The sequence below is a fragment of the Umbelopsis ramanniana genome, assembly GCF_025399195.1.
Source record: "Umbelopsis ramanniana AG unplaced genomic scaffold K450scaffold_20, whole genome shotgun sequence".
Taxonomy (NCBI): Eukaryota; Fungi; Mucoromycota; class Umbelopsidomycetes; order Umbelopsidales; family Umbelopsidaceae; genus Umbelopsis; species Umbelopsis ramanniana.
In genome coordinates, this window is record NW_026252106.1 from 41,163 (window position 1) to 59,250 (window position 18,088).

General features: G+C 43.3%; 9 protein-coding genes across 9 annotated transcripts; 5 read left to right on the forward strand and 4 right to left on the reverse strand.

Moving 5' to 3' along the window:
- Positions 1–1,486, reverse strand: K450DRAFT_236198 (uncharacterized protein). Its single transcript, XM_051588214.1, has 5 exons — positions 1,151–1,486; positions 990–1,077; positions 430–908; positions 275–360; positions 1–202 (listed from the first exon to the last, which is right to left on the reverse strand). The coding sequence occupies exons 1-5, from the start codon at positions 1,354–1,356 to the stop codon at positions 147–149; spliced, it is 915 nt and encodes a 304-aa protein (XP_051445561.1). The 5' UTR covers positions 1,357–1,486; the 3' UTR covers positions 1–146.
- On the reverse strand, positions 1,452–3,280 carry K450DRAFT_236203 (uncharacterized protein). Its single transcript, XM_051588215.1, has one exon. It carries the CDS (start codon positions 3,187–3,189, stop codon positions 1,591–1,593), a length of 1,599 nt encoding a protein of 532 aa, XP_051445562.1. The 5' UTR covers positions 3,190–3,280; the 3' UTR covers positions 1,452–1,590.
- Positions 3,281–3,676: 396 nt separating this feature from the next.
- On the forward strand, positions 3,677–4,449 carry K450DRAFT_236207 (uncharacterized protein). The gene is made up of 4 exons (XM_051588216.1): positions 3,677–3,810; positions 3,888–3,980; positions 4,079–4,090; positions 4,163–4,449. Exons 1-4 carry the CDS (start codon positions 3,687–3,689, stop codon positions 4,267–4,269), a joined length of 336 nt encoding a protein of 111 aa, XP_051445563.1. The 5' UTR covers positions 3,677–3,686; the 3' UTR covers positions 4,270–4,449.
- On the forward strand, positions 4,443–5,431 carry K450DRAFT_236208 (uncharacterized protein; the record flags this gene model as incomplete). Its single annotated transcript, XM_051588217.1, has 3 exons — positions 4,443–4,818; positions 4,955–5,120; positions 5,201–5,431. The coding sequence occupies exons 1-3, from the start codon at positions 4,614–4,616 to the stop codon at positions 5,427–5,429; spliced, it is 600 nt and encodes a 199-aa protein (XP_051445564.1). The 5' UTR covers positions 4,443–4,613.
- Positions 5,432–6,086: 655 nt separating this feature from the next.
- K450DRAFT_236215 (uncharacterized protein) lies at positions 6,087–8,484 on the reverse strand. Its single transcript, XM_051588218.1, has 8 exons — positions 8,336–8,484; positions 8,197–8,252; positions 7,919–8,017; positions 7,675–7,846; positions 7,473–7,612; positions 7,200–7,408; positions 6,657–7,119; positions 6,087–6,578 (listed from the first exon to the last, which is right to left on the reverse strand). Exons 1-8 carry the CDS (start codon positions 8,424–8,426, stop codon positions 6,258–6,260), a joined length of 1,551 nt encoding a protein of 516 aa, XP_051445565.1. The 5' UTR covers positions 8,427–8,484; the 3' UTR covers positions 6,087–6,257.
- A 306-nt stretch (positions 8,485–8,790) lies between these two features.
- On the forward strand, positions 8,791–11,432 carry K450DRAFT_236226 (uncharacterized protein). The gene is made up of 8 exons (XM_051588219.1): positions 8,791–8,991; positions 9,059–9,093; positions 9,172–9,636; positions 9,721–9,821; positions 9,889–9,967; positions 10,032–11,074; positions 11,148–11,196; positions 11,300–11,432. Exons 1-6 carry the CDS (start codon positions 8,821–8,823, stop codon positions 11,026–11,028), a joined length of 1,848 nt encoding a protein of 615 aa, XP_051445566.1. The 5' UTR covers positions 8,791–8,820; the 3' UTR covers positions 11,029–11,074; positions 11,148–11,196; positions 11,300–11,432.
- Positions 11,287–14,070, reverse strand: K450DRAFT_279768 (uncharacterized protein). The gene has a single exon (XM_051593341.1). The coding sequence runs from the start codon at positions 14,063–14,065 to the stop codon at positions 11,660–11,662; it is 2,406 nt and encodes an 801-aa protein (XP_051445567.1). The 5' UTR covers positions 14,066–14,070; the 3' UTR covers positions 11,287–11,659.
- A 597-nt stretch (positions 14,071–14,667) lies between these two features.
- On the forward strand, positions 14,668–15,962 carry K450DRAFT_236231 (uncharacterized protein). Its single transcript, XM_051588220.1, has 3 exons — positions 14,668–15,066; positions 15,140–15,856; positions 15,931–15,962. Exons 1-2 carry the CDS (start codon positions 14,711–14,713, stop codon positions 15,582–15,584), a joined length of 801 nt encoding a protein of 266 aa, XP_051445568.1. The 5' UTR covers positions 14,668–14,710; the 3' UTR covers positions 15,585–15,856; positions 15,931–15,962.
- On the forward strand, positions 15,945–18,088 carry K450DRAFT_236239 (uncharacterized protein). Its single transcript, XM_051588221.1, has 7 exons — positions 15,945–16,051; positions 16,167–16,709; positions 16,777–16,848; positions 16,918–17,003; positions 17,074–17,462; positions 17,528–17,602; positions 17,670–18,088. Exons 2-7 carry the CDS (start codon positions 16,382–16,384, stop codon positions 17,956–17,958), a joined length of 1,239 nt encoding a protein of 412 aa, XP_051445569.1. The 5' UTR covers positions 15,945–16,051; positions 16,167–16,381; the 3' UTR covers positions 17,959–18,088.

Genomic DNA, 18,088 nt, shown 5'->3' on the forward strand with positions numbered 1-18,088 from the left:
ATGGAACGTGGGGCCTGATGCCGCCGAATTATCGCAAATTTTCAGCAATACCCTCGGTCGCCCTTCTATTTTCTCATTTGAATTTATTGTCCCATTATTATGAAATGATTGAATGCGTAGAAACTTTGTATTGAAAAATAAGCTTTTTACATCTCTAAAGCGAGGCGGGCCATTTCTGTAGCACCATGTCGGGTCTTGTTTCCTGTCAATGAGAAGAAGAATGCGTCAGTACCAACATACAAAACCTCCAATAAACTATATAAAGCTTGCTGACCTCCGATAAATCCACCAGCATGAACAAAGATACAGTCAGGAATACGGCTGATCTCACTCAAATCCGCATCGCGGTGACCACGCCATCTATTTGAAAAATGAAAGAAAAAAATCAGTACATTCAAACGACCGCTCTCGTTAGTTTCAGTTACTTACACCTCGGGCAAGGACTTTCTGTTCTCGAAACCTTCAGGCTTGACAGGAACACATTGGATTCTCCAGTTGTTGGATTCATCAGGATACAAAACATAGAGAATGTTGGTTTCACCATTGAGGCCAATTTCACGCTCCAAGTCAAGCAAATGCTCCTTCCATGGGCAAGAGCGTTCTAGGGCAATGACGCGACCGGAGGGGTGAACTTCGGATCGCTTTTGGAAAGCCGATTTGACCAACTCGCGAGCAGGAAGCCAAGCATTTGCGGTGTACAACAGTTTATCACGTAGTTCTGATCCAGCCAATTGTGAAGCTTGTTCAAATCGGGCATCAATATCAGCTTCGGTTACGCTCTGATTCCACCAGGGATTGAAAGCTCCAACTCGAGATGGCAAGCTTGTTGATTCTCTGTAGGCTGGTGTGATGTCGGTGGGATATTGTGCGATTCCGTTGTCATTTCCGTCCAAAGCTTCGATGAAGTCCTGCATATTCATTTCTTGCAGTTTAGAGATCGTTCAAAGCAAATCAAAAGTAAATTATATAACAGTTATTGCGAAACATACATCGTAGATCTTGGGGAATAAAACATCGATTTTGGGATCCTGCTCGTCAACATCAAGAAGAGAAGCAATAACATCGCGACCAAAATGTCTAATCATTATCAATTTAGTCAACTAATGAAAGATAGTAGGCTTGCGGGTTTAAGTAGGATGAGTACACTTACTTGTAGACGAGTCCAGCCGAGCTGAGTTTTGTCTTGTGCTTGTCGTCAAAGGTTTCAAAGAAGCCTCTTTGATGGTGATCATACCTATGAGCATCGCTGTCGTATACACCACCGACGTCAACAACTACATCAGCTTCAGCTAGCTTCGCTGGGTCGCGAGAGCGAACGAGACCGGCGTCTTTAAAAGTGGCGGTTTGGCGAAGCATATATACGGCAAGTGCCTCATCGCTATGGTTGAGAGCGTGTGGGTATTAATAAACGTTAACCATATTGAACTAAATACAGATCTTTTTTTACCAGTGGAAATGGCCGCTGTGTGTACCAATTAGCTTTCTGACCATCTTTGCTGCCATGTAAGTTGAAAAGAAACTTTTTATTGTAAGCGGCGCGACAACGACCACAATTTTAAAAGGTGAAGTCGGGCTAAGCCACCAACTAATTCATGTCTCCATTTTTATGATGTGAGTAGCCTCAGTTTCTAAAAGTTTCATAAATCGTCGAGTCATATGCAGATAGTTTGATTCTGTGGCACCTGCTGGATCCATCTTTCCTTTCGAACCTTCGTTTTTATCTCCTGTCTGCTGTGTCGGCTCTACTGAGATGACAACGAACTTGCGGTCTGATTTTTCAGGAAAGCAAATATCGAGAAATTCCTTGGTATCTCTAAAGTCAGCCGTTGGTTCGTCGATGAGTGTAGCTGCTACTCCCCAAAACTTTAATACTTCGTTGAAAATTAAAGTTGCTTCATCATGATCCATTAGCGGTCGCTCATTGAGAGCTTCGCAGAGGAGATGTGTCGATTTGGTTAGCCAACAAAATGCATCTTCTATATCAGTTCCTCTGCGTATGGCCATGCGGACATCCCGCATATGCATATCAACGCATTGAAGTATTGCGATGTAATGGAAGTTGTGCCAAAATAGCCATTCCCTGTCACCTTCAACATACAACTGACAAATCCCGTGAGCGGCGAGTATACATTGTTCGTACAAGAACAAAATGTCATCTTCAATGAGAACAGGGTCGGTTCGAAATTTCTCGGCGAGCATCTGATATGTTATGAGTTTGATGAAAAAAAAGTTGACATGCAATCTCATACAATCTATAGACCGCTTAGCCCCGCCGCGGTATTGTAAATCAGGAGGCAGTTCTTGAAGCCAAGCTGTCATTTGCCGTTCTAGCTCTACAACGTCGTTCAGCTTGATTTTTCTTAGTTGTCCATCGTTTTTGGGGATCTCCCAAAACTGTCGAGCGATCATGATAAGCTTACTTATCGATTGCAGCCATTCATATGCTCTCTTTTCTCTTCCAACTTCAGTGACTTCTATCATGGGCACCGAGCACTGCGAGAGGTCCACTTTGTATGGAGTGTGAAGATTCAGTGAGGATTCCACATCTCTCATGTTGCACATCCAAAATAAGACCTGGCGCTCCTTTATCTCTAAAGGCGAGAGATTGGAGTCGACCGGTGGTTTGTGCAAGCCCAGCTTGTACATACTCCCGACGGCCATGCCTGCAAACATGAAGTTTCGAAATCGCTTGGGTCCATTTTGTTCATAGCTGCACATTTCCAATAACGCTTGTATAAGATTAATAGAAGGTGTATGCTCACATTTCGCCAGTAATGTGTGCGCAACCTGTGCGAAGCAGCCACCTTGTTCCAAAAAACTATTCTGGCTTGTACAGAACTCCCTATTAGCCGTCGTTCTTGCGGCCCTAGCGAGAATCATAAACAGTAAAACTTGAAAATCAATCCAGTCGCTGTGGCCTAGAGGAGGCGAAACCTGGTCATGTTGAGCTAGTTTATTGTTGAATAACCGGGGGACAACCACTGCATTCATATTCCAGCAATGCTGAAAATACAAATCTATCAAGGATGTTCGTAAGGATAACGGTGGGAATCCGAGCTTGATTGGATCTTGACCACTTCCAATAGGATATTCTGGAGGTATATCCAGTATCACACTGTTTGGAGGTGAGGTACTCATTGAAAGTTTTGTCAGCTGGCTATCAAAACGATGCAATGCTGGCTTTATCATCTTGGTATAATGACGATTTTGTGATAGACTGGTATGGAGATGAGCCGTATATTGACGAATACCATCAAAGGTAATTTTTGATAACTTGTCGTTATCGTATGTACATGTTTCGTTTCTTCGTTTGCACCGAGGACAAGGGCACCCACCATGGCATCGAACTATTACAAAGTTTTAGATAGGAGTCAAAGACGGCGTGTGAACTCAGAGGCTCGGTTTCTAGTCATGTTCATACCTTTTGCTGATCGACAACTATGACAAGAACTTCCACCAGGTTTCTTTAATACTGAACGAGGCTTCATTCTCTTGGCTGGTGGTGGTTGTTCTGACATTGCAAGCGATTAAATGGGCCACTATCAATTTGCCAGTTTGCGAACAAGGCACACACTGAAATCCAAGATCTCGGGAAACGTGACTGCTACATCGAGGGCTTGAGATCCCGCTAGCCACCGATGTTGACCAGCTGGAACTTTCTCCCTTTTCACCTAAACTCTTTACTTATGCCCGACAAATATTATGAAGAACGTCTAGAGGATATGGAGAGGATGCGCTTTGCTCTAGATCAGGAGACTGGAGCACAGAGAATGAAGAGAAAATTCAGAGAGGAACCCTTCGTACCCGCAGGTCAGCCTGACACATACGCTATGATGTTTAGTAACAATAGAAAAGGAAGTTGAACTAACAAGCTTTGTGCCAAGCAGGTGTCGCGCTCACCTGCTTTGCACTGGTTGCAGCGACAGTAGGTATAAAACAAGGACGGAGGCAGTACGCTAACAATATGATGCGTTTGCGAGGTACGAGGCTATGGAAATGTATATCAGACAACTGTACTCTTATACTGACGTTCAATATGATGATGAATTTGTGATGCGGATATTTTGATATCATAAAGTGGCAGCGCAAGGTCAGTACATGAGTTAGCCCGCTACACATTCAAAACAAGTCCAACTCAATTATTGTACCCTTTTCGTTATAGGTTTGACAGTTGGTGCGATGGTCATAGGTTCTATTGTATATAGTAGGCAGCAGCAGGAAGAGAAGTTTGCGCGCGAGAGAGAGGCGAGGAGGGTTCGAAATTTGTGAAAACGATACACGAGAGAAAATAATTTGCATTTGTACAACTTGCTTAAAAGAAATTGTATTATCGTCACTAAAATGGTAACTGTGTAAAAAGGTATGGTGTCTAGTGTACAGCCATACACGTTGGATGTAAAGCGTTGAATCGATAATGATGCTGTGTTGCAATTGAAGTCATGGTTCGTTGATATAAGATATAGCTGCGAAGTGCTATGCCTGTCAGCATAAGTAAGGAAGGCAGCTTCCCAAACGGCCTGGGCACCTTGCCTTATATCGACGGAAATATAAAAGCGGTAAACTGACCACGACGAAAAGCTTCAGGTTTTCTTCTTTGCTGACATCTTCGCACAATGCCAATCTCATCCAGCAGACGAATTCCGCTGAGCCCTGAATCTTCATTGAATACCAGACGAGCTTCAACACCGTCGTCAGCCTCATCCAACTCTGCCATGAGTTCCGCTGGCACTAAAACGATCTTCTCTGAACGTCTCCCAAAGTACGAAGTCAAGAGTAAGGTTGGAAGCAAAGACAATATCAGGCACAAGCCTCAAGGAGGTAGATTATCTTTTAATGGCTTCAAGTTTGTCTGAGCAGCTAATATGCATGAACCGCATAAAAACTGTAAAAATGGTGAAGTTGGTCCGAACGCAGTTAACTCACTACGGTTCTTTGATATATTGTATTTGCATAGGAAATATCCAGATACATAATGAGATGCCCAAGTGGAATGCCCAGGCCAAAATCCCTACCAAAGCCGAAGCTATTGCCGCCAAAGCTGCTGCTGCTGCTAAGAAGAAGGACGGAATGTCTCCGCCGGACGCGAAAAGGCGTGTCACCAGCACCAAATTGGACTTGAGGTGAGAGACACATTAAAGATATACTTCCACTGTCGAACATGATTATCTTAATTTTTCTTTGGGTTACGAAATTCGTTTAGTAAGGTAACATCAAGAGTAGGCAGTTTGGATAACGTTCGCAAAGTATCCAGGGCGGGCGCCGAGGACAGCAAAAGCCCAACTTCCAGTCAAATGAATGGATCCAAAAAACCAACCAGACCTGTTTCGCAAAATGTCATTCCCACTCAAAAGTACGTGCAATATCTAACTGTCCCCCCCCAAGCAAGCTTTAATAGATTGTTCTGCGCGACTAATCAATCCCTCTGGTGAATTTGTTGTGTTTTGGTAGGCTGGACTTTAGTAAGGTGACTAGCAAAGTTGGCTCAAAGGATAATATTCGCCATAAACCTGGAGGTAAGTCCGCGTATCGTGTCGTTTAGAAACAATTAAATTGTATACTGAACTACTATTAAAACAATCAGGCGGTCAAAATAAGATCTTTGACCAGAAGCTGCAATGGCAAGCGGAAGCCAAAATTCCAAAACCGGATCGAATGTCTTCTCTCACACGCAAGCTTGCTGAAGTGAGTGTCAAAGATAAACCAGCGGTCACTGAAGAGCTTGAAGAGGATGCAGATGCCAACCCTTTCTTGACAAATGAACCTGAGAGCCTAACCATCGCTGACCAGTCTGACGAGAAGGTGACTCCAGCTGAAGGACTGTTGATACAGGAACGAGAACAAAACGAAACGACCGTTGCTGATCCGTTGGAGTCCTTTGGCACAGAATATGACACCAATCCCCAAAATGAGGACATTGAAGTACTTTAATACCTGCCTCCAATTCTTCTTTCCCTTCCCTCTCGTTAACTTATCTATGAGTCTCTAATGCTCGAGGTTCATCATGCCGTAGCATGCTCTCTTTGCTTCAGTATTCTTATCCTCCTACTATAGCTTACATCGTAATACATATGTATATCACCAACATTTCACATCGTATATTGGTGTTTTTGGCCATTTTCATTTACATAATCTCTCAAGAAGTAAGGTTCTCACGATAAGAAGATAGGACAGGTGAATTGGAATTGTAACGCAAATTTTTTTGAAAAGAAAAAAAGAGGGAAAAAAAATGAGACAAATTGCTACGGTGAAATACCTCTCTATTCTTGAGCTTCCTCGCCTTCCTCAGAGGTATCAAAGACGCCCTTTGAGCGCTTGGTCTTACGTTCGCGCTGGTAAAACTCGGCCAAGATATTTTGTGGAATACGGTTAAGAAGTTCCTTGGGGAAGATTCTAAGTAACGACCAAGCGAGATCGAGAGACTCGTAGATGGTTCTGGACTCATAAGGTCCTTGAGAGATAAAAGTTCTCTCAAACTTCTCCAAGAATTCCAATGACAATTTATCTTCTTGCGTCAATGCTTCTTCACCGACGACAGCCTTCATGGCTGCAGCATCACGTCCAATAGCGTACTTGGCATACTGTTATAACGCAAATGAAGAGAGTAACGCTTAGTGAATTGGCTGCAACTATTACAGTGTATATAAATTTATACTTACCAATTGATTGGATACGTCACCGTGATCCTTTCTAGTCATACCTTCACCAATAGCCGACTTCATAAGACGGGACAAGGATGGCAAAACGTTGATTGGTGGGTAGATCTGACGGTTATAGAGTTGACGATCGACATAAATTTGGCCTTCGGTAATGTAACCAGTCAAATCAGGGATAGGATGTGTGATATCATCGTTAGGCATGGTAAGAATAGGAATTTGCGTAATAGAACCATTGCGTCCTTCAACACGACCAGCACGCTCATAAATGGTAGACAAATCAGTGTACATGTAACCGGGGTAACCTCGACGACCAGGAACTTCTTCACGTGCAGCGGAAACTTCACGAAGGGCATCAGCATATGAAGACATGTCGGTAAGAATGACAAGAACGTGCTTCTCAAGCTGATAAGCAAAGTATTCGGCAGTAGTAAGGGCCAATCGAGGAGTGATGATACGTTCGATTCTATAGAATAGTAGGAGCAAGCAAAAAATTAGCACCTTATGAGATATCTGGTAAAGACATAAATTGCAAAGCAACCGTACGTGGGGTCGTTGGCCAAGTTGAGGAAGAGAGTGACACGCTCCATGGAACCGTTCTCCTCAAAATCTTGCTTGAAGAATCTAGCTGTTTCCATGTTGACACCCATAGCACCGAAAACAATAGAGAAGTTATCTTCGTGACCATCGTGAACGTCCTTAGTAGGAGCAAGCTTTTGGACCAAGCCAGCTTGACGACAGATTTGAGCGGCAATCTATGAAAAAACGTCATGTCAGTATCGCTTAACATCGGCAATCTGAGTGAATGATGGAGCATACCTCGTTATGTGGCAAACCAGCAGCGGAGAAAATAGGAATCTTCTGTCCACGAGCAATAGAGTTCATGGTATCAATGGGAGAGATACCAGTTTGAATCATCTCTTCAGGATAAATACGAGAGAAGGGGTTGATGGGAGAACCTAAGAGAACATCATTTAGTAACGTGCTGAATTTGACTGTAGTCAGGAAGTTTGTATCGTACCATTAACGTCCAGATAATCGTCAGCGAAAACCTTAGGTCCTTTATCAATAGGCTTTCCAGATCCACTGAACACGCGACCAAGCATGTCTTCAGAAACAGGAATGTTTAGGGTGTTTCCAGTGAACTCAACACGTGTCTTCTTAGCATCGATGCCTGAGGTACCCTCAAAGACCTTCATATTGAAGATTGTTAACCAAAATCTTTCAGAAAGGAAGATGCATCACAGATCATAACAAAAACTCACCTGAACAACGGCCTTTTTTCCTTGGACTTCAAGAACTTGACCAGCACGCTTACTACCATCAGGCAAGGTAAGTTCAACGATTTCAGAGAACTTGGGGTACTGTAAGAGAAGGGAAAAGGTCAGCCAAAGTAATAGAATACTAGAGGTTGCATTCCGACTATCAACAAGGGGGGTTTCACGAATCAAGTGGCAAATAAAGCAACATTGAGACATGAAATTGATTGACCAAGTAACTACTTTCTCATTAAAGGTCACTTAGAGTTGCGGAAAATACATGCCTTAACGTTGTCCAAGATAACTAAAGGGCCATTAACGCCAGACACAGTATTGTAGTCTATAGCAACAAAGAAGGTTAATAGGTGTTCAAGTCATCTTTGCTCCATGCAAAGGAGTAAAACAATCACACTGACGCTTTACCTAGACGTGGCTTGGCAACGAAATCTCTGGTAACAGCGGCTTTGTGGATCTCAAAGACCTCCTGAGCACTCAATCGTGGGTCAATTGGCATTTGTGGCAGGTGGTGAAAGATGGGTAGCAGTTTTTGTCAGTACCGCACGCAATTTGAGATCCCGTGGAGGATTGAGCGGAGTGCAGACGTCAGCAAGCTTTTCACCCTTTCATGCAGCGACATACACATATTCAACAAATAAACCATGCAGAATCCGTTCTATGTCCTGTAAATAAGTGTTCTTGATAACGCTAGATGATGCTCCATGATTAATTGATAATCATATAATAAAAGAACTTCACTCAAAGACGATGTGCCTGTGGCAGCCTGGTGATAAGGTCAGAGATGGCCTCGATAGTGACGGTGGGCCACGTGAACACCACAATCATTTGTGGTTTTAAAAAATTACGGCTGCCCAAGGATTCTTGAGTGGTTACAAGCCCCTAGTCCTACAATGTCTTTATACCGTTCAATCAATATGGTTGATGGTGGTGGATATGGCGAAGGCGGTTCTGGAGAGAAGCTAGGAGGTGTAGCTATCTTTCTTGCTGGCACTTTTGTACTGATAGGCACAGGAATATCTCTGATATCGATATGGTCCCACCTCAAAAACTACAGGAAGCCAGTATGTTCATGCTCACAGAATCCTGTACATCAATTCTTTCACACTCATTCGTCAAAATCTCCTACAGAATCTACAGAGACAGGTCATCCGCATTCTATGGATGTAAGTTTGCATCGAGTTGACTGCTCCGATCCTTTGTTGCTATCGCTAACCAGTTGACACCACCACTGCTTATGTCAGGGTTCCAATTTACGGCATATCATCCATCATATCACTCGTTTCGCTCAATCTCGCATTCTATGTTGATACATTTCGAGATATCTATGAAGCATTTGTCATCTACGCCTTCTTCAACTTGTTATTGAACCGATTAGGAGGAGAACGAGCTTTGATTATCATGCTACACTCACGACCTCCGTCTGAAAATTTCTTCCCGGGCACTCTGTATTCTCGCGAGATATACGTTGGCGATCCTTATACGTTCCTTTTCGTCAAGCGCGGTATCTTACAGTTTGTTTATGTCAAGCCTTTCTTGGCTGTGCTTACCATGATACTGAAGGCTACGGACAATTATCATGACGGAGAAATCAGTTGGACAAGTGCATACTTTTATCTTACATTCTTCTACAACCTCAGTGTATGTTTGAGCTTGTGGTGCTTGGTGGTGTTCTTCTATGCCACAAAGAAGGATCTGAAGGACTTTCGGTAAGGGTGTAATTTTAGCCAAGCTTTGACCAAGACATTTTCTAACACGTTACATAATTATTATTTTTTGATGTCTGATTATAGCCCTCTGCCTAAATTCCTTTGCGTCAAAGCTATCATCTTCTTTTCATTTTGGCAAAGTGTTGTCATTGCTCTCTTAGTTGCTGCGGGAACTATCCGTGATGGTAACATACTTTTATACATAAGTTGTATGGACAATGATGACGACACTTACCACATACTTCATTGCAGATGGTCCGGAACATATCGCAGTAGCTATTCAGGATCTGTTGATTTGTTTGGAGATGGTACCTGCCTCCATTGCTCATAGGTTAGTCATCATCTGTTTAAAGCCGCAGCTTATCATTTCAACCAATAACTTACAACGTTGATAGCTTTGCTTTTTCGTATGAGGATTATTTGGAGCCAAATGTGCACTCCGCAAGAATGCCCCTTCGTTATGCTGTAAGGGATTCTGTTGGTATCAAAGATGTTATTATGGACTCCCTTGATACATTACGAGGAGACAACTTCAATTATCGTGCATTTGAGCCTTCAGAAGGCGTACCCCATATTGGATCCAGCAGAACGTCCCGTATCATGGCTGGCCTTCGCTACTCCACAAGCACAGCCAAAAAACATTGGCTTGAACCAGCTCCTCCATCACATTACATTGCTAGCTCTGTCCGAGGTGCACCTAATTCTGATGGAACTCATATGTGGGAAGAACAGGAAGAGTTAGAGTTCGAAGACCCTGACCCTAATGAAGAAATTGAAAAACTTTACACGTCAAGTCGCAAAATGTTATTTGGAGACTATAACTTTCCTGTGATTGATTTCACTGCCCCATTATATCGAAGAGGAGGTTCCTATGGCGCTGTTGGGCAATCTAACCTTGCATCAAACCCACTCCTCCGCCCGTCAATTTCCGACATGAACAAATACAGGAGCAGTATGGAGACTGTGTTAGCACAGCGAGAGGGATGTGTTGACGTTGTAGTCGAAAGAGGAAGAGGAAATTACGTGTTGAACTACCAAGGCAAAAACCAACGCTCATTAGATAAGACAATGTCGCCCAGCAAGATGAAAGCACTAGCGGAAGCCAAGCGAAAATCGATAGATGCTCCGAGTACGCCACGCCTTCGCGATAGTCGACCACTCACAGTAGCCCCGCAAACTAGAGCTACATCTTCACAGCTTGTGCAAAATGTTGATCTTGTTGAAAACAGCCAGTCTGACAACCGAAACAATCGTCATCCAGGAAGTGGGGCAGCATCACCTGATCCGTTCGATACCGCTAGCGGCAACGGCTCCGTGAACTTTGGGGAAACCAGCCCGTTTCTAGATAACAATGAAGAAAACCAAAATGTATGGAGAAACGGATGGAGTTAATATGTTTTAGTCTAGCCCTGCTGCCTTGTAATATTGTAATATACATGTAAGAAATGATGATACCTCCAATTCTTATTTAATTATTCATTCCATTTGATTAAATAAGCTTTCTAAGGAAGCTTGGATAATCGATTGGTAACAACAGCTTTTAATGGCTAAGCAGGTATGGTACGTGTTTTTGAGATCAGGTCCGACAAACTACGGTATTTCAATGTGCGCAAAGACGGCTCAGGCAATTTTCGTTTTAACTCGCCACATGATGACCAATTAGCCAAATCTGATGCTGTCTGTGACTAGACGTTGACTCTGTCTTCCAGAACGGTACAATACCACGCTATTCGGTATCGGGTTTCTTGTAACCGCACTACTGATGTAGTAGCTGTGTTGCGATGAAACTCTGCATCCGGTAGACATTTGTAACGCTGGAATCTCAGATCACACGTTGCAAGTCAACAGAAACAGTGTTGAAGTAACCACGCTGCTCTGAGATTCTATAGTCTGATGGCCATACTTTTCATTCATCCATTCTTTTTTACAAATTTAATTTATTACAGATTTGTACAGAAACAGCAATAAAAACGATACAAAGTTTGAGTGTCAAAGAGAAATAAAAAATGAGAGGATGTGTTGTTTACGCCAAACTGAGATCAAAAAGCTCCATAACGACCATAACATCGATGTTGGAGGTTTCAGCAATTCCGTCAGTCAGGACTACGTTGGTGGTGTAGCTTTTTCCAGGCACCCTTTCAGCAGCCATCCACTTGTCGTCACTTTCTTCCGACATCTCACATTTTGATACAGGCATGAACGCTCGGTGCTCACGCTCCACAGGTGCCGAGACAATGCCATCCGCATCAGCAACCATGTGACGGTTGAGACAGTATAAGGAATACGTAACTTTTCTGTCTTTCATCTGTTTCGTACTCTTTCCTCCAGCACCCTCCAATTCTTTCAAAAGGGCAATGGAAGGCTTGGGCGGCGTGGATGATGCGCGACGTCGACTAGACTTGATTTTTTCTTGTTTTGTTTGGTCTTGATGATAGTTGGGCGGAGATGCATGTGAGTATGGAAAACGAGATGGTGTTGGTTGTCGCGTCGCTTGGCGTTTGGACATGGGCTGAGGAGAAAAAGTCTCAAAGGTGGATTTGCTTCGAACCGTCGACACAGTAGAGCTAGAGTCGTTTTGTGAGATGGCTAATGCCTCAAGGGACTCCCTGGCGGTCCTTCGTATTTGATAACGGCGAAAATCGATTTTCCCTTTGCTTCTTTGTAACTCAAAATTGCAGACTAGTTTCTTTGGCAAGTTTTCAAAGGATAAGACGAAAGCTTCGACTCTGACACGGTAACGAGTACCTAGGATTGTCTTTGGTGCTGAGTAAAATGTATTGCGCAAAGCCTTCACATACTTGCTTGGATAATCATTGGATGTTTGTGCCACAAGTTGAGCCAGTGCTCGCTTGGATGATAGCTTACTAGCCACCATGCTGCCGGGGTCTCTACCTTGCCAGTGCTCACCTAGAAGAGGTTCGTTTTCTTGGTCATTCTCATCGTCGCTGGAGTAGCCTTGACAACTTGCAAGATCACCATTCGGATCACTAAGCATTCTCTCAATAGCGTCTGCCTCTTCTTCATCGTCTTGTCCCAGGAATATCATATCTTCTTTCCATTCGCTCTTTCTCATGGATGTCAGCTGAATGCTAGTTCCAAATCGAAACTTTGGGGTTCCTAGTAGCATACGCTTTTTCTTTGCAATACTGGTTTGGTTGAGACCGCTGTTTGCACCCACATCAAAGTATTCACTAAGAGCATCATGTCGATCTGGTATCAATTCCGTGCTGCCGTCTTCATGAGATTTGTCAGCTTTCAAATCGACAGTTGGGAATACCAGCCGTTCTAGGGCTTCCCTCTGCCAAAGCGCGCGGAATACAGTGCCTTCTTCTACAAGACCATCTGCTCGAACTAGACTCAGTTGCGAGAAGGTCATGTTGCTATAAATTATGCTGTCATTCAGCAAGGATCGAAGCGCGTTGATCTTGTCACTGTATGGCGAACCGGCTGGCAAGTGGCTGTAATTTTTAAGTGAACTAACTTTGCTCGAATAATCAAACTTGTATCGCGAGGGTCTGGTGGCCAAAAATCGTGTTTCAGCCTGCTGGCTATCATCGTTCTGCCTCTTCCTCTTTCGCGACATAATTTCCTCTGCAGTGATGTCAGCTCCAGGCTGGTCAACATCGATGCTGTCTGATGAAGTAAAGCTTGAAAGTCGTTGCTTATTTCGTTCAATGGCTTCAGAGTCGTTCATTCGCATTGTGTTTTCAACTTCGTCTATCAAGGTTTGCAGTATGCGTTTCAAAATCATATACCGCTCAAACTCGCCTTGGACGAACAAAAGTTCAGCACTCAAAATGTCTTGCATCCAATCCAAGGGTAATTCGCAAAGACTTTCGGCGTTTTCAGCACCATTGCGAAACAGAATCAATAAGGCAGCGTCTCGAAGTTCATGGTAGTAAGTGGAAGAATGAGGAAGCTGACCAATCAAGTGAAGGTCGGAAACAATGGTGTCTACAGCTAGACGTTTCGACATGTATAGACGTAAGCATTGCTGAGTCAGATCATTGATATCAAATAAAATGGAAATTATCAGCACTCGAATAATGTCGTCTGGTTGCAAAGTATCCAAAAGAGCTTGCTTATCCGTCTCGTACAGCCAGCATAGGTTGAACGCGATATGGGATCCAAGAATACGGTAGGTCAAACGACGTTCTGGGTTTGGAGGGCCAGCCAATAGTGTTGGAAGAAAGCCTTTATAGGCCAGTGCTCGTTGCAAATCGATTGTGAACTGCAAGCGACGGTCCTTTTGCGAGCCTTGTTCCAGCAAAAGATCGTGAAGAAAGGGTGATTGCATGAGAATGACTTTGTGCAGGTCATAGGTCAGCGAGAATGGCAACGCGCCATAAGCAAACGTTATGGAAACATCCGAGAACACGGCTTTTTCAAAAGCACTACGCCTCAAATGAGTCGCTAATGAGCCATCCATATTGCATATCTTGTGGCGACCGTGATCGCGCGTTCTTTTCTGGTGATACAGTAATTTTCGGATTTTTCACCGTCACAAGCTTCCACGCAAATACTGGCTATGGAACCAGGTCAGCACAATCCCGAAGTCCAAAATATAGCGCTGACGATGGTCAACTGTAGATCAACGCCGTGGTATAAGCGTCCCACAGAAATGCAATGTAACTACGCCTTCTGACTTGTGTTCCGGTACACCATTTATGACCTTCAAAAAATATTATTTTTTACTGTTCTCGTAATCGCTCATTGATGAATCACTATCCCAAAAAGGCACAGTCAACACGTTTGGCGAATTCTCCTACTCAAAAACTCAGCTAACGTCTTGAGAATTTCATCACACCAAGGCCAAAAAAGGATGATGAAGATTCCATTTTGCCGCCAGATAGTCTACAAAAGAGCAAAAGAACAGAAACACGGAAAAATGAACAGCTGGCGATACACAAATAGTGTTAGGTCAGGCATAATTCAGTGTAAGTCAGCGTGAAGACGATCCCTTCTCGAGTTTCCAGGAACATATGAGCGGAATCCTAATTGATCAATTGTCCAACATCAAGGAGATTTTTAGGTGCTTCTTGTAATGATCTAATTTACTTCTTACTTCTTCGTTATGCTTTTGTCATTTTTGACTCCTCGACATATTATATTATTATTGTCATCCCTAACAGTTTTTCTATGGATCATATGGTCAGGGAGGGTCTCAGACCTACAAACGTCAATCACTAATTACGTCCGACCAGAGGAAGAAGAGACTTCGCTCATTATAAACAACAACGCTGTTGACCCTAGTCAGCTTTGCACGCCAGCCATGTTCAATGACGGTCAGTGGGTAGCTACACACCTGCTTGATCCTTACAATGCTACAGTAGAGGATGTCCAGCGAGTTGGCCAATATACATGCAAAGAGGGATTTCAGCATAAATGCTATATGCGACCTGGTAAAGAGTTTCTGCGAAGTGCAAAAATGTACGTCTTTCGATACATCGTGACTAGTAAAACCCGCTACTAATTTCTCACACCTAATCATTCGGATCACCAGGGTGAACTACAAGTGGCAACCCAATTGCCATCTTTTGAACTTCCACTCGCATCTGTTTTCATCCCAGCTTCTTGCCAATCCAATGCTGTTTGTAGGAGATTCCATAACTGAACTTCAATTTGAAAGCCTGAAATGTCTGCTGGGCGAACATTTCGATACAGCAAAACGTATAAAGAACACCAAGCATCATACAAAAACGCTCGGCCTACAAAATAAAACAGCTGTTGAATATATTCGAAGCGACTATCTCCTACGTCTCGATACTTGGAAAGTGCAACAGGAAGGAGAAGAACCAGGCCCATTACTCGGTATAGGATATAATGTCCCATGGTCAGTCATTTACGAACCCAGACAGGATCACTTAATTTCGGAAATTGCCACTAACAAAAATTATGGTTACTCCATTGTAGGGTGCATTTGCTTCCCCGATATCGTTATCTTGTAGTCAATACGGCAGCTCATTGGCACAAATCCACATTGTTCGGTGAAGCAGAATCTACAGATGAAATGCTGCAAGCTTACGAGCTTACTGTGAATGAAATATTGGATACCGTCCAACAATACCAACATCTCACAACTTACTTTCGAAGTTCACCATATGGACATGGCAATTGTTCACAGTATACCGAACCCATGGTCAAACCTAACCCGCCTAATGGTACCGTACCTTGGGAACATCAGTGGCATCTATTCCCACAAATGAGCAACATGTGGAAGGTATGTGATGATTTTGCATGCATTAAGGTACCTTCTTGTCGGGTGTATAAATTAACCGATCTTCAATGCTTCAGACTGCTATCGAAAAACGAAATGACCCAAAGATCAAATATTTGGATGTATCTCGATTGTCTGAGCTGCGCGGAGACGTCCATTCTAAGCCAGATAAAGACTGTCTTCATATGTGTATCCCAGGTAAATAGAGAGAACTAGAGAGGGAGGGGGGAGTGAAGCTGGCAATAGAAAGAGAGGAGAAGAGAAAAAGAAGAGAAAGTGGAAGACTAAGTTTATCTTTGTTTTCAAATAACAGGCCCTGTTGACGAGTGGAACAAGCTCCTATATCATGAAATTATGAGAGATCTTCTTGGCTAAAAGCTGCCAATCAACCGCGCCAGCTCAGGCCACGCAAGCCATGGGCCGCGTCAGGCCCGGATAAATTTCTATTTCGGCAACAATTTGGCCGTTAATTTTGAGTCAAAGTATAAAAATCGATAGAAAAAAAAACCAACTTGTAATTCATAGACCATGACAGATATTAAACACGATACCACTCCAACGCTGCCTGCAGTGATTCCACCTACTTCGCACTTAAACTTCCTTCGCACTTGGTGGCAGCGCTCGGACAAAACTTCTGAAATTGCAGAGTCCCGACTTCTCAACCATTACCTCACTAAGAATGTCATCGCTAGAGTGGACCGTGTCGACATTGGTGGCGAAAATCGCTTCATCAACACTCTTGTTGTCGAAAAGGCCAATAATAAGAATCTCAGTAGAGGAGAAGTCGAACATGGCTCGAACGACGGCCCTGTCGATGATAAGAAAGCCCTTGTGATGTGCCATGGTTATGGAGCAGGTACTTTGTCAATGCTTCTTTGTGCTTATATTACACTTGAAAGATTAACCAAGTAGCAATTGCACAGGTCTTGGTTTCTTTTACAAGAATTATAACGATATTGCTCAAGCCAGCCCTGGCTACCGCATTTTCTCGATTGGTAAGTTGAATGATGGGAAACTCCACAACTAGGAACTACTCTGACATTCCACGCTTCTGTTAATTCCAGATTGGTTGGGTATGGGTAGAAGCTCACGTCCAAAGTGGCAGATATTGAAAAAGAGAAATCAATCATGGGACGATGTTGTTGAAGAGGTACTGATCATTGCATAATCCTTTGCGAGAAGTGACATTTTTGCCAAGACTAACTCTATTATGATTTCAGACCGAATCTCACTTTATACAATGCTTGGAAGATTGGAGAAAGGCTCAGAAACTCGAGAAAATGACCTTGATGGGGCACTCACTAGGAGGCTATATGGCAACCTGCTACGCACTCAAGCACCCTGAGCGTGTTGAAAAACTCATTCTCGTGTCACCTGTTGGTCTTCCTGTCAGTCCCTTTGATCAGACGGAAGAAGATAAACCAGAAGTGGCTTTACCAAAGGAAGCTGAACAGCTCGGAAAAGCTATGGAGGCCGAAGTGACGGAACGTGAATTTCAAAATTCACCCAACGGAACACCTAGACGTATCCCAAGCTGGGCAGCTTATCTCTGGGATAAAAATGTGACTCCTATGAGTGTGGTGCGACTCGGTGGTCCACTAGGCGCTAGGTGAGTACTATCAACTGCAAGCCATGTGCTTAACAGAGTGCTGACTCTCTTCTTGCGTTAAACAGACTGGTAAACCAATATACCAGCCGTCGATTTGCGCACCTAAACACTGAAGAGCAACATTCTTTGTACGACTATCTGTAAGTTATAATCTTCAAATTGCATCGTTCGATGATACACGATGGCCGTCTAACATATAACATATAGATACCACATCACATCCTCCACTGGCTCTGGAGAATACGCATTAGCTTCCGTTTTGTCTCCTGGAGCTTATGCTCGCAAACCCCTAATCCACCGACTTCCGGAACTAAAGATGCCAACAGTGTTTATCTACGGCACTATTGACTGGATGGATTACAAGTCTGCAGAAGAGGCTGGCAAGAAGATGAGTGTATATACAAAGATCTACCGTATTAGCGCAGGAGGACACCATATGTACTTGGACAACCATAAGGAATTTAACGATGTGGTCACAGAAGTGCTTGGTGCATAATGAACCGTTCGTTTATGAAAGTAAACTTGAAACTCCAGCTAGACTACTACACAAAATTGTAATTTTACGTAAACATAAAACACTCCCAATTAATTTGAAGCTGATGGATATAGATGGAATACGATTGCTA